The sequence below is a fragment of the Cyprinus carpio genome, chromosome A14 (assembly GCF_018340385.1).
Source record: "Cyprinus carpio isolate SPL01 chromosome A14, ASM1834038v1, whole genome shotgun sequence".
In the NCBI taxonomy this organism is placed as follows: Eukaryota; Metazoa; Chordata; class Actinopteri; order Cypriniformes; family Cyprinidae; genus Cyprinus; species Cyprinus carpio.
The window spans coordinates 21,406,685-21,421,603 of record NC_056585.1 but is presented as its reverse complement, the minus strand read 5'-3'; the positions used below and the strand labels follow the sequence as shown (position 1 = coordinate 21,421,603).

The following is a 14,919-nucleotide window of genomic DNA, read 5'->3' as shown; positions in this document are numbered from 1 at the left end:
GCCCCAGAACTGTATGTCATCTTACATTTCATACAGTTGTCTGTTGACAAAAAGGTTCAGGGCAATTACTTTATAAATATAGTTATGTGCCCCTGAAATTCAAGATACTGAGGCAAAATATCCCTATATGAGTCCTATATGAGTTTTTGTCTCATATTTATATCATATCATAAGCGATATAACGAGCAGCGAGACCAACATGAGTGGTGTTTTTGTCCCAAATAATGTTATATTTTAAACACAATGTTGTCTGTTTTTGCTCAATTTTACCAACAAAAATATTACCTAGGCTCCGAGCAACATGACTGCAACACACAGTGGTGATTCGTTTTTGAATTAATCCACGTTTTGAACATATAGGGTGAACCAATGATTCAAAAGCCCATTCATAAAGACAGCTTTACATCATTCCTGGATGAATCAGCGATTTGTATGAATTGAATGAATGAATGACTCAATTACTTTTTTTACCGATATTTACCGCCACCTACTGGCACTTTTAGTTTATTATTTAGAGTATCATTTCATTAAAAAAGCATGTTTCCATATTAATAAATAAATAAATAAATAAATAATAATAATACATTAAAAGAAAACATTAAAGGAATAGTTCACCCAAAAATTAAAAATCTGTCATCATTTACTCACCATCATGTTGTTGCAAACCTGTATGTCTTACTTTGCAGAACATAAAAGAAGGTATTTTGGTATGGAGACTGTTGGTAACCAAGCACCCACACACTCAACTTTTGAGAGGCAGATTTGGGAAAATATTTATACAGTATACAATTTACTATACTTATTTATCTAGCCTTTTTTTCTTTGTTTGTACTGCTGGCTGGTCCTAATCTACACGAACACACAAACATGGACCTCATGTCATGCAAATTAATAGGAAAATGTTTAAATTGAAGGATGGGACTTACGGCTTGGCCCATGGATTTTGATTGGCTCATTGGAATTAACCAGTTTGAGGGAACAGTGCTGACAGACACATTCTTTACCACTGAACGTCACTCTGTCCCCAATTGGAAAAGGTTTCCTAGAGAGGATAAGACAGACAGATAGACAACACGCTATTAAACTTAGTATACACACAAAAGTAAACCAAAGCCTAAAATTAATAAAGTCCAAATAAAAAACGATCCACTCAAATAAATTCGTAATGCTTACAAGGAAGACTAAATTACATAGTAGAGAAAAGTGTTGGCAGGTCCTCACAATAAAGCCAATCCTGACCTAAACACACTAAACTTAATACATTTAACCCCAAATAGAGTTGAGGAAGGCCACATTACCCACAAGCATTAAACAGAGACCAGTAATGACGGCCCAGCTATAGGGCCTACCTAAGCACACTGTCTTCCCTTCAGACACACTGAAGGCACAAACACCATTGAAATAACGGAACAAAGTGTCTCACATCATATAATGACTTGACATTTTTGAGTGATGGGGATAATAAGGAGCAATGTGGACAAGGTGGGATCTCTCCCCATATTAGTTTTGCTGGTGAAAAACATAGCTTTTCTCAGCTACCAGATAGTCCAGGATAATCCAACCTGGACCAGCATGGAAATTCATTGAAGCTGGTCTTTAGGCTCTTCCTCATAATTGTCAAATCTTGTACCAAAGGCCTATGCAAACCATGAATGATGCCATGTTCCACCGTATACACAAGATTACCTCCTATATATGGTGAGTAGATGATGTTTTAATAAATGCATGTGTCTCTTCAGCACACGTACACAAGTCTTGTGATAGCTTGCGTAATCCTTTGTGTCCACAGCATTGCTTTATCTGCTCAGTAATCAGCATGACTGGAAGCTTCTACACCACGAGACAAATCCTATTACAGTAGTCAATTCCTCTACTAATGCAGCAATTATAAAACAATCTATTTACATTGAACCATGACCTTAGAGGAGCACCAGCTCTGGCATTTTACATGATTACTGAACAGGTCCTTTAAAAACAGATCATGCCTGACTTCTGTCACTGTTAATATTGATCAGTTTTAACTTAGAAAGAACATTTATAAGAAATGTCACACTTCCGCACAGACACAAACCAACACACTATTCACTGGGCTATGAGAAGTATGGCATGACAAACTCCTCCACTACTGAGACCACACACAAAGATGTTTTTTGAAATTGAGAGAGAAAGATGACAGGGTAAGTGGGCAGACAACAGAAGCACTTACAGAACCCATGTCAGACCCATGGGTGGAATAATTCCTTTAGTTTCTGCAGTGTTTCAGTATAGCTGATGCCAATGAGAGCAGGATCTCTGGATCTAATCTTACTTTCTCATATCCTTTATTCTCTCTTTCTCTCTGTTTTATTCCTCCTCTTTCACACAACCTACTTTATTCTATATTTATATGTGAAAACTGTGTGGGCTTCCTCATGAGGCTCTGTGCATGTCTTTCCATGCAGTCTTTGTATGACCTTGGCATTACCGCCACATCACACTCCCTCCAGACGCATACAGCATTGTCAGCTTTTCCTGCTCTTTAAAAATTTACAGTTTTCATGTTTTGCTGCATTTATTCTGTTCATGAACACAATCTTGCAACTCTTTTGGGACATCAAAATTAGCCTGTGCCCTCTACTTCAAGAAATGTATTAAATCATGAAAATTGCACAAAAATAATGTCTTAATATGGATTTTGTATCGATAACAAGAAAAAAACTATAAAAATAAATAATAAATAAGACATTTAAATAAGGAAGAACATTGTGTAAAATAATATTATTTTTTCAGACATCATATATTGAATTGAATATGTACACACACACATAAACACATTTTTGACTGGTAATGTACTACAAATATATCACTTCATTTAATAAATATATACATATTATATATACATATTTACACATATTTAATAAATAAAACTTTATTTATACAACTTAATTTTTTACATTTTGCCAAGTAAATATATTGTAATACAAAGGAACTGCATCTTGTGTTTTTTAGCAGACTAAATAAATGAAGCACTCTTCATCTGTAACAGTTATGTTCTTTTAGTTACATTATCATGGTTTCATTGTTCTTTTAATTTGTTTCTCATCACTTTCCTATGTCCTTCACTCTAGTTTTCCAGCCAGCCATCAGTTACCATGGATGCTCATTAAACAGCACACCTGTTCACCCTTCAGTGCATTATCACTGTGTATTTAAGTTCCTCTTTGTTCATCTTTCATTTGTCTGGTATTGTTTGTGTGTAGCACTCTGTCTCACACACTTAAATTATTTATATCTTCTTTGTTGTTGGAATTTAATTAAATAAATAACCTTTTTGTTGTCAATTGTTGGCTTCATTTGCCTGAAACATGACATCATCTGCAACAGTTCCTCAAAACATCAATTAAAGGTCCAGAATGCTGTACAGAAATATGAGTCGTACCATCATCATCAACAATTTTCAATATATAAGGGCTGTAACGTGACTTATGAATAATCATTGACAGCACTACTGGGATGATAGCCCACTAAATCTAGAGCTTGGTTTCCACACAGATGGTCTAAATATTAAATGTAACATAATCTAGCTCTCCTGTCAACTGTTTACTTCTCAGTCGGGCCGATAAATGTTTAGGTTCCGCCTGCCAAGATCATCCCACTGGGCCATTCAGTAGCCCAATTGGCAATGCAGTCCAACAAAGCAATCCCAGTCCTCTATGAAAATGTCTTTTACTACCCACATAAATTCATCAAGTGCTAACTCTCTTTCGGGTACTAATGAACTAAAGGAGGAGGGGCAAATTATTCAGTGGAACTAATTTCCTGTAGATCAGAGCAAAGCAAACACAGTGTAAATACAAATAGGATATAAGAGAGAAAAGAGAGAGAGCAGAGGTAATGTAAAAAAAGAAGCCTGCCAATGTGAATACTAAAGCAGTAAATGCAGAAAATATCCAGTTCTATTAAACCCATTTTTTTTTTACTACAAAAAAAGAGGGGATCCAAATAACAGTGTTTCATTGTTGGCCAGACAGATAATGTGTCCCTGCAGGGATATCTTACAGTACCTCTCAATTTATTGCTTGTCAGTCTGAGAAAAGGCCACAAATAAAAGACAAGAGATGGTGTTTTCCACCACTGCATTTAACTACTCTTCATTTGCTCCTTTCAGTCTGTGAGGCAAATATTCACCTCTAGCCTCAGCAGTTTCTCAATTTACACTTTCCTTCCCTTTGCTGCTTGCTTTCTGGGCATTACTGCATATTTTGAACTCCAAACCTCAGCTTTCTTCCGCCTTGACTCATGTTACAATATCCTGCTTCATTCTGCATTGATCGCTCCTTCTTCACTTGTGGTATTATACTCTCTAGGGCAATTTAGTCAAGAGAAGAGAAGAGAATAGAAGAAGCCTACACACAGGGTCCAAAATAAACACCCCCCAAGCAGCAAATTCAAGTAAAAATTGGCTTTGACAAGTACATTAAAGTTATTAAATGAAACATAATGTATGCATTCAATCACAAGACCTATAGTTTGACCCTGCTGTTTTAATATCTGAGTTAAACAACATAAGTGAATCAATTAAAGATATACAAATGATCTGCTAAAGATAAAAGATCATTAGAAATGCATGTGGAATATTACACTAACAAAAATATGAAGGACAAAATTACAATGTATCTTCATATTTCTGGCATACAGTGAAAGCTATTTTGTATTATGTAGAAAAATATAATTTTTATACTTTATAAAATGTAAATTTTGGCCATAAATGTTTATCCAACCCTGACAGAGCATGTCTGCAGAAGATGCTATATATAAAACACTGCCCTACTTGCCCTGCTTTAAGGTTAGGACTGATAAGACAGAATGTGGCACAAGAAGTCAGAGTTTACTTTTTGGACCATGTGGTCCATCAAATCCTTTAAATTCAATTAAACTGAAGATATTCCTTAAGCCTAAACCTTTTCACCCATCACAGACCCTGAATTTCTTTCAAAGAAAATTATATTAATATAAGTGGTCTAGAGCTGATCGTATTAGAAGACTGAACTGTAGTATAATTGCTTAGTATATAGATGAGTGGGGGTGCATATAGCTGTCAGGGAGTGGATAAATGAGATTCAGTCATCAGCACATTAGTAAATGAGCATAATTTACCAGCATCCCACCAGCGTTCATCACGTTTAATCTGTCTGAAGTGTCTATTTCCATAATGACATTTCAGTAGTCTGTTTAGAGGGCTCACCTGCACACGCTGCAAACGAAACACTGTGGATGATATGTGCGGCCCAGAGCAGAGACCACCTCCCCTGAGATAAAGTCCTCACAGCTGTCACACTTTGTTCCGTACAGGCGCTGGTAGTCTGCTGTGCAGATGTACTCACCACTCTTCTGGAAGAATCCGGAATGTGCCAAATCACAGCCACACACTGGCAGAAAGAGATAGATAGGAAATGACAGTGAGGGAAAAAAATTAGATCAAGGAATGTTGCAAGCAAGGATTGAACTTGTAATTCCTATATGAGCACCACATAGTACACAAAGTAATAAGGTTTGCACTCAAGATGAGTTTTTTTGAAGCTACTTTCAAGCAGATGTAACAATAAACAGCTACAGACCCTGGACTATATGAGGGCCTTGTTTTTGTTGCGCCAAGTTTCTGTTTAAAATTCAGTCTTTGGTATGCTGATCATAGACTTGGAATTACAAGTGGCACATAAACAGCTATTTTCAGATGGCAGTGCTTGTTGTGTGTAATACTGAGCAATGCTATGATTAATGTAATGATTAAAACTAAAACCATAAAGCAGTTTTTGTTACTTAAAATAAATTTGTTAACAAAATGTAAAATTTATAGAATCCAAATGATATTGAAATAACCCTGATACTGAGAAGTGTGACAATTTGCAGTGACACAGTATAATCATTGTAAAATTAGATCTAAGCAAGATAAGGCCAAACATAATTCAATAGAGATTAATAATGCACATAAACTTAAAGTTGTGAATTTCAATTATTTTCATAAGGAAAGGGATTGTTCAGTCTACTAACATGAATGCAAAAACCTCTCAAAATCACACCCCACATAAAATAGATCCAGCAAGGTGGTCATGCAATGAGCTTCCTGCAATAATTAAAAGTAATCTGAGGATAATTCTATTAGCACAAAAGAGGAAAAACACTTCCTGAGCATTTTGTTTCAGCTGGACCTAAAAGTTTCAAAGCAACAAACATCAAAAACACACATACACAAAGCAATATGGCAGTGCCTTCAGTTTTTACAGACCACTTACTCTTACGGTATATTGTGACCTATTTATGTAGCTCTTTAACAAATTGAACCTCAGGTGAGATGTGACACTGCTGCATGCAGCATGACCGTTTCAGCATGATGCCGGAGATTACATGAAAGCATGCCTGTGAATCTCCCTTATCTCAGCAGGATTCATATGGCATACTGTTACTACATCATACACACACACACACACATACACACACTCAGTCTCTCAGCCCCCAGCATCCATCATCCTTGCAATGACAGCTGTTATTGGCTCGTGGAATTGCCAATGATTGCCTTTTGCAAAATGTGTCACTGTACCGTAAATCATTAATTCAAAGTCAAACATTCATTCACATGTCATCTAAGTCCTGAGTTCTAAGGAGAAAGGAAAGAAAAAAATTGTATGAGGGACATTCTGCTGAGAAACTCAAGCAGGTCATTGGGAAAAATGGCGGTAAATTAGAAGATGGAATCTGATGCTCGCTGATTATGATAACGCCTCTCATCGGTTGGCTTCTGACTGAAAGAAAACATAAGAATGCAGAAGTGAAAAGACTTTCTCAAAGCGCTCATCTGTCCTGAATGATGCTATCACAATGTCATTGAACTGCTGCTGTGACTATGAATAGCTGCTAGAGCTGGGCAATGTATCAAAAATTCACAATATATTTGCAGTGGATTCGCTGGTAATATAAAATTTAATAACACTGTGAATTTTAAAACGATTTTAATGCATTTCCATTAATTTTCCTAAAGACCGTGTCATTACACCCTTCATGACCCTTCCTTTGTCTTGTGAGTATGACAGTATTAAGACATTTTAATATCTAAATTTTAAACTGTATATATACTATATATATATATATGTGTGTGTGTGTGTGTGTGTGTGTGTGTGTGTGTGTGTGTGTGTGTAGACAGACAGACAGACAGACAGACAGACAGACAGACAGACAGACAGACAGACAGACAGACAGACAGACAGATAGATAGATAGATAGATAGATAGATAGATAGATAGATAGATAGATAGATAGATAGATAGATAGATAGATAGATAGATAGATAGATAGATAGATAGATACATTTCAGAATAGACTTATCAGAATATTATATTGCCAGTGGGCACTAGGACTGCTGCGAAATCTTCACTGTGGGCCAGCAGCTTCAACAGAACCGGAACACTTTGGCAGTGTAACCACATGTGCAGGGAAATTATAGCCCTGCTGTGAATGTCTGTGTGTGTGTGTGTATAAGATAGACGCTGTGCCAGGCAGCCGCATTTCAGACAACCACAAAACAATGGCATGTTGCTTCAAATGGCCCAACTGGATTGAAACCCTGCAATTAAAGAGAAAACTCTGGAGCACATGACATTTGAAGCTTAATGGAAAATTAAATGCCTCAAGGCCTTTTCAACTCAAATAACTTCCAGAGACAGACAGTATTAAGATTTCTGCTTCAAAAATGCAAAAAAGCATGAACTGTAAAACAAAAACCATGACAGATGAAACAAACACTATAAAGCAGTCAGAAACAAACAAATAAGAGACAGCAGAAACACAGAGTGGGTTCTCATTGGGGAAGTTGCTTTAAAACTGTCAAGTTACAAACTACTCATATTTTAAACTCGTAAGCTATAGTTTCTTTTGAAACAGTAGTTCAATATAAGCAACTTGTACAATATATTGGGCACCATATCAGTATCGGCTGATAAATGTTAATATTTACTCTTATCATTATCAACCCGATAATAAAATTTGGCTGATATATTAAAGCACATAAATAATGCATTATTTCCTTCAGAAACACTTCAGATTGCACTGCACTGTTCACCATGATGGTTTTGAATTGCTTGAAATATGATTGGGATCACTTCGAAAAGGAAATTACAGTTAAGTGCAACCTGTGCAGGGCAAGCCCGTCATATAGGCTACATAAAATTATAATGAGAACATTACTGCAAAATAATGCAAATCGTTGTGTGTCCGTGTTTTAGTGCATTGTTACGGGAAGAGTGCATCCACAATGAAGCTACACTTTAATGACTATCACAGTTAAGTTTGCTTGTGTATTTGCAGCCTTTTGTGCAATTGTACATTGTAATACTGTGCTTATTTTATGCATATATCTGATTTATCTCATATAGAACGTGTTTGGTTAAGTTAATAGAGTGTTAATAGAGCGCTTGAGTTTACCAGTAATAATCTTAAACTCAGCACATGCAGCACAAACAGCAGCACACAACATTAATAACTATTATTGGGACTGTCATATATATAACATTATAATGAGAACACTTTTATGATAAACATTGTGAATTCTTTGGTTTTAGTTGTGTTTCAGTGTTGTTGTTCAGTGAGCATCCACAACACAAGTTACAGGCTCTCAAAAATTATATAAAAATTTGGATATAGATTTATCAGCCAACATATCAGCTATCAGCTTTCAAATGTAAATAATGATTGGTTATTGTTATCTGCCAAAATTTTCATATCGGTGCACCCTTGAACAGGTATTTTTTCAATATAAAAATATTTAAACAGAAATAAAAAAAAACTGTTAAGTTAGAAGGGCACCAATGGTACTTTTCTTTAATTGTCTCTACTTCAAACCTGAATGTCAGAGAATAGCTGCTGCTTAGTGGAACGAGGACTCATTATCCCATCTGTGATTGCGCTGGCTCATGGAGTTCCCAAACCGACAGCTCTTCACCGAGATATAGCAAACAGACATGCACACTGGGCCACGTGGTACTGAGAGAGGGCACAGGGTAAGAGGGTGAGACAGCATGAACGAAGACCCAGAGGGCCCGTGCTTTGTTCTGGAGCCATGCCTACTTCCTGTATCCCTGACCACAAGGCAATAATCTTGAGCTCAACTGGATGGATGATGACGAAGGAGCTCTTCGAGGCTCAGCATGAACAATATAACCAGAGGCCTTTTAGAAAGAGATGAACCGGTTACTGCTGGTCCCTGCAGAGGCGCTGAAAGGCCAGATAGAGTAATGAAGTTCTTGTGAATATTCAGATTGCACTGTGAGAGCACATTCACACACCGGACGCGAGTGGTGTGACAAAATACTATAGAACTCATTATAGTTAGTGATGCTGTCTACATTGGATGCGGTGCGGTGCGACAAATCCCAGACAGAAAACTGCTGCTGCATTCTATTTATGATGTATTGACACACATTTCAAATGATTTTCAACGGTCGCTTTGTCGCGTCCAGTGTAGACAGACTTTAGCTGTTGCAGCGCGTCCGGTGTAGACACAGTGACAGATTTATTTAATATATTTATTTTTCAATGGACTGATTAACTGGTGGAATGCAAGAACAAAGTATCTACGCCAGTTATATAAAATAGAGAAATTAAAAATACAGATGTGTCCCCCCCTTACACTATTTCCATATGATTGTGTCATGAGAATGAAAGAATGAGAAAAATCACAACAAAAATATAATTAAGCTAATGCATTTATGATTGACTAAAATGGATTGATCAGATGAATCTAAATGCTTTTTAAATGGAGTGGTCAAGTAATCAGTGAAGAACATTTCAGTTCTGATAAATGGCACTTAGAACAGCAGTTCATTGGCTGATAGATTGTTGGGAGGGACGTCCTCTTTCACAGTTGCCATAGGAAACCTAAACCTTCCACGGTTGCCCTAGAGACAGCAGGGTCCCATACAAAACGCCTGAGGTGTGAGATTGCTTATTTGTGTGGCTGTCCAAGTCACTTTTAGAAAACATGTAAAGACCATCTTCATGTCTTGTGGAAGGCATGACTAATGTCAATTCTAATAGTAAAGCCTATATCAAATTGGTGTTGTGTGGCTTCCTTCAAGTCTGTTTGGGCTGTTGGAAATGGACTAGGGGTTTTGATGGGTTGGAGTAACTGCTGTACATGTTTAAATTAGGAGCACATGGAGAGCCAATTTAGCCCTCCTAAATACCAGCTAGCTTCACTAAAAATTGTTACTGAACGTTCAGTTATTCAGATGATATTTGAGAGGAGAGGGATGACTGATTATGTATTTATCAGCAGCCAACAGATGCAATTAAAATTCCCTTCTTCAGGACTTTCCAGTACCCCGGAACATCCCTATTGCACCTTCTCCTCTACTCCATGCTTCATCCCTCCTGACTTTTGTTCCTAGGATTTTCTTTTTATCGCATCAAGTGTTACAATTACGTTTTATCATCTTTAGTTCCTCAACACATGCTGAGGTAAGTCAGTGACAGGGAGACATCTCTTTCTCTGTCTCCCTCTTTCTGTCACTGTTGTCCTCTTTTACTGAAAGATAAATATAATAATGTTAGTTCCCTTTCTAAAAATAGTTATACTTACAGGGGGGTTCAAAATTAGACTATCAGGAAATATCTGGGAATGTACATTCGAAATGTAATTTCAACCTGGTAATATGTGCTATTCCTAAGGAAAAAAAAATATATAACTATATAATTTTTTTTAGATTTTTTAAGTTTTATATATTTTTTTAAACAAAGCTGCATTAAGATTAATAATCATGCAGCTCAAAAAGTCATTAAAATGTATTTTTATATGCAATTTCTTATGCTAATAAAAAAACTTTTAAATTAGAAAAGGTTTTTAAATGAGTATTTAAATTTACATATAAACAGTGATCTACAATACATTTTAAAGTAAATTGTCATCAGCTATTTCAACATCAGTTCATGATTATGCCAGTAATATCACCTACATGGCTTTGGAGATGATGTTCTATGATTCACAGCACAGCATGTGGCTCTGTCTATGACAACGGTTCCCTTCTCTTTCTGCCCACACCTGTCTGTGCCTCTTTCTACCTACCGCGTCGCTTCTGTCCTGCCTTGCTGGTGCTGATAGGAATCTCATCAACTGTAATTAATGTGCTGTTTTGACTGAATGAAAGATGGAGTGAGAGTTTAGTGAGAGAAGAGGAAGCGATTAGTCCCCTCAGGGCCCTACACAGCCCTCCACTGAGCAACCAGATGGTCTTTTGTGGAATCAGTGAGTAACAGCAAGAAATCAAGGAAATGACAACAATGAAATTATGCATATATTGACAAAAGATAAATAAATCCAAGGGGCTGAGGTTTCCTTAGAATGAGAGTAACTCTTAGGCATTCCCCCTTAAGTACTTATCTTCTGTAGTCTATCTAGGGCATAATTTAATATTCCCAAGCACGAGTAAAAATGCAGTAACTAATGACAACACCGCAAACACAAAGACTCCGCCTTTTGGTTATCTACAATTTTTTTCTTTTTTTATTCTGCTCATAATGTCACTACTGTACATCCAACCAATATACATACAAACTGTATGCATACATAAAAGGTCACTGTATCCCATTTAAATTAAGTATTATTAAAGTATTAAATAAGTACATACTATATTATTTACTAGTACAGTATATGGTATATTAAGTATTATTATACAGTGTTATATTATTCTACATCTAATAATATAGAAATATGACATTAAAGGAGCTTTGCTACTTTAACTTGAATAAAGCAGACATTTTACTTAATAAAAAAATAAAGGTTATCACATGCTGCCAAATGTTAAAAATCCACCACTCGGATTCCATCACATCACTGCGATCAGTGTACATTTTCTCTACACTCAGTTCCTGCTTCCTGTTCAACCTCTAAACCTGATTTAAACAGAAATATATAATGTTTTCAGCAGGTCACGCTCTGTTTCTGTCTCGCTTGAAGGCTGTGCCTCTCCTTCAGCTGCTTTCATTAACCTACTAACCGCTCTGAAAAATGCCTAATGATGCAGGAGCCTTTCAGGTATAAGACAGGCAATATTCATTCCTCCAATCCAAGCTTAACCTCACTGATTTGAGCTCTTTTAATCTATATTGATTTAGACTAACAATTTCTCTGACATGAGCCATTTGGCAAACACAAAGTTACATGTATATTATTCACAGGTTGTAGAATAAATGCATATTACTTTATTCATAATAAATATAGATGGCCCAATTTCCAGTTTGGTATTTTCATATACGATAGGCTAATCCATGACACCTTATCTAGATCTTAGGAAACACATAGGAAATTCAGTCTCTAATACTGCCACTGTCCTTTCATCTGTGGGAGAATGTCTCCCCAGCAACTATCACATGGGCTTAATGATTGGACGGGCATATGTTGCCATAGTTACGAGAAGCTCCCATCCTGCTCAATCTTCCTCCTCTAGTGGCTGACAACTCAGAAAAAGAGGGGCTCCACTCAACACATATAGCAACGGATTGTTCTACTGACTCCATCACAGCCGCTTTATAATACACAACTAAAGTAGTCTGACGTCCAGAGCACCTCACATTTGATTGTCCAAATGTTTGATTGCTTTACTTTCTGAAGAATTCAAGAATTTCTAGTTTTATGGATCAACAGCCAAAGAATATAAATACATCTACTCAAAACAAGTGTGCACAGTGTGTGTGTGTGTATGTGTGTATATATATATATATATATATATATATGTAATAATCAGGTATTTTTTTTCAAATTCGATTAGGCTGATGAGGCTAGCATGTCATTATAGGAAGAGAATATGCATATGCCTGGAGAAAGAAAAAAAACAACATTTTACCACAGCCAATTAATTCTCAGCTTTTTAAAAGGGATCTGTTTTGACAGACATCTTAATGACCTGCCAGTCCTGTTCAGAAGAAGCAGTGCTGAACAGCATTATTTGATTTGTAAAGTAAACTAACTGCTCATGACTTACAGCTCTGAAAAGAATTTGTTGACAATGACAAAACTGTAGACATCTATGTTTATTCAGTGGTAAAATACCATTAATTTGACCCTGAAATGACAAATAACTTCATGCAGATGTGGATGATTTGCTTAAGAGTTTACTAGAAATGCACCAATGCACCAATAAAAACTATGTTAATTTTTTGGCCAATATCCTAAAAACTCAATATTAAAATTCTATACTTTTTTGTATAAATAAAAAATAAAGCACAAATTAAAAACAAACAAACAAACAACAACAACAAAAAAAAACATTAATTTTAAAGGCTAAATGTTAATTTAGTCATCCCAACATTACAATGCACGGTATGAAAAATGGATAATGGTTATAAAGATTAACTTTAAGTTAGCGTATAATGATGGCAAATGTAATCTAAAAGCAAAAATAAGGAAAGGCACATATCCAGTAAATATCCAATATTAAACAATACAATTTTTGTAATGTAATAAACATTATTCCAAGTTGTCAGGTTTGAAAATCTATACTGGTGAGTGCTTATTGCAACAGTCACAAGTAATTGTCCATAAAAAAACTTTGGCCATTTCAGATAAACTTTCTCCCTCTTGGAATTCTAAGCACTACTTTGCCAATTTGCTCAGAACAATGTCCTTATCACACACAAGAGCAATGGAGAGAGAAAGGAGCTTAAGTGGAACTGTAACTTAAAGGGATAGTTCACCCAAAACTGAAATTTCATATATTTTGAAAAATGCTGGTAACTAGACAGCTTTGGTTACAAACTAGTCCAAAAAATGTATAAAAACACATTTCTCAAAATATCGAATTTTTTGTTCCAGTGAGAAAAGAAATGTATACAGGGGGTGAGGAAATGATCTCAGAATATTCATTTTTCTGTGAACTATCCTGTGTGACAGTTTATTGATGGTGCTCATACTTGTGAGTCAGCTGCTAGAGGCTCAAGTGTAGGTGAGCTGGTCTTTTTATTGTTCCATTACATTTCATTCAGACATACTGTCAATCATTCAGCCCAAATGCCCCACACTTCGAGTTAAAAAGCAGCAGATTTGCTTACAGAAAGACCAGAAAATGGGTGATCCTCTCTTAAAGTATTTATCTTAGCAACTGTCATGCTGCCTGCTCAATTATCCACATGATAAGCATTTCAATTTCATTGCAGAACATCTGAAATTATCTGCTTTAAAAGTATACTCATGCTACCCTTTTTATCACTTATTTTGATATTTTTTTATGTAATGCAATGACATTCATACTTTTCTAAGTGCTGTCCAAATACATTTTGGGGCCACCGTTTGTCTCTATTATATCAATAGTTGCGCAGATGTGTTCATTATCTGTTTGCATTTATGTAGGAGAGGGAGAAAAGCCTACTAGAAAGCTAGAAAGGAGTCAGAAGGTCAGGACAAGTGTGTGTCTTCCATTCCCCGCAGAGAGCTGTTACTCTCCAATTTGACTTTTATTTGAAAAGGGGAAATAAATGCACAACCAAATAGAGATTTAATGAGTTTTTTCTGTGCAGGCACATCTAACAAGATAGAGTTAGCATGTTGCTAAGCTAATGGTGCAGCACTCTAGTATGAAAATGTGAAACAAACAATAATGGGTAAAAATATCTATTCTTTTTATCAATGCATTTTTTCTCTCTCACTTTGTCCGCCACCCTGGAATTATTACCTTCTCTACATGTGACTCTGCCTTAATAATGAGTCAAAATGAGTAGGTAGCATAATATTTAAAGCAGTCTTTGCATCAGTAGTATATCAAAAATAGCTTTAAAAAGCTGTCTATGCAGGCAACTCACTAGGTTTTTTCAAATGGAGTAGGGCTGTCATGATTCCTCGATTACATTTCAGGAATCGATTATAAAAAAAATCCTCAACTGCATTTTGCGCATGCAGAT

At 36.1% G+C, this 14,919-nt stretch overlaps 1 protein-coding gene across 1 annotated transcript in view; it reads right to left on the bottom strand.

Moving 5' to 3' along the window:
* The window catches only part of LOC109077449 (actin binding LIM protein family, member 3), a 51,943-nt gene that overhangs the window by 21,059 nt on the left and 15,965 nt on the right, over positions 1-14,919 (bottom strand). Inside the window, 2 exon segments of the mRNA XM_042770202.1 lie at positions 927-1,042; positions 5,225-5,408. Of these exon segments, the coding sequence (XP_042626136.1) occupies positions 927-1,042; positions 5,225-5,408 (300 nt within the window).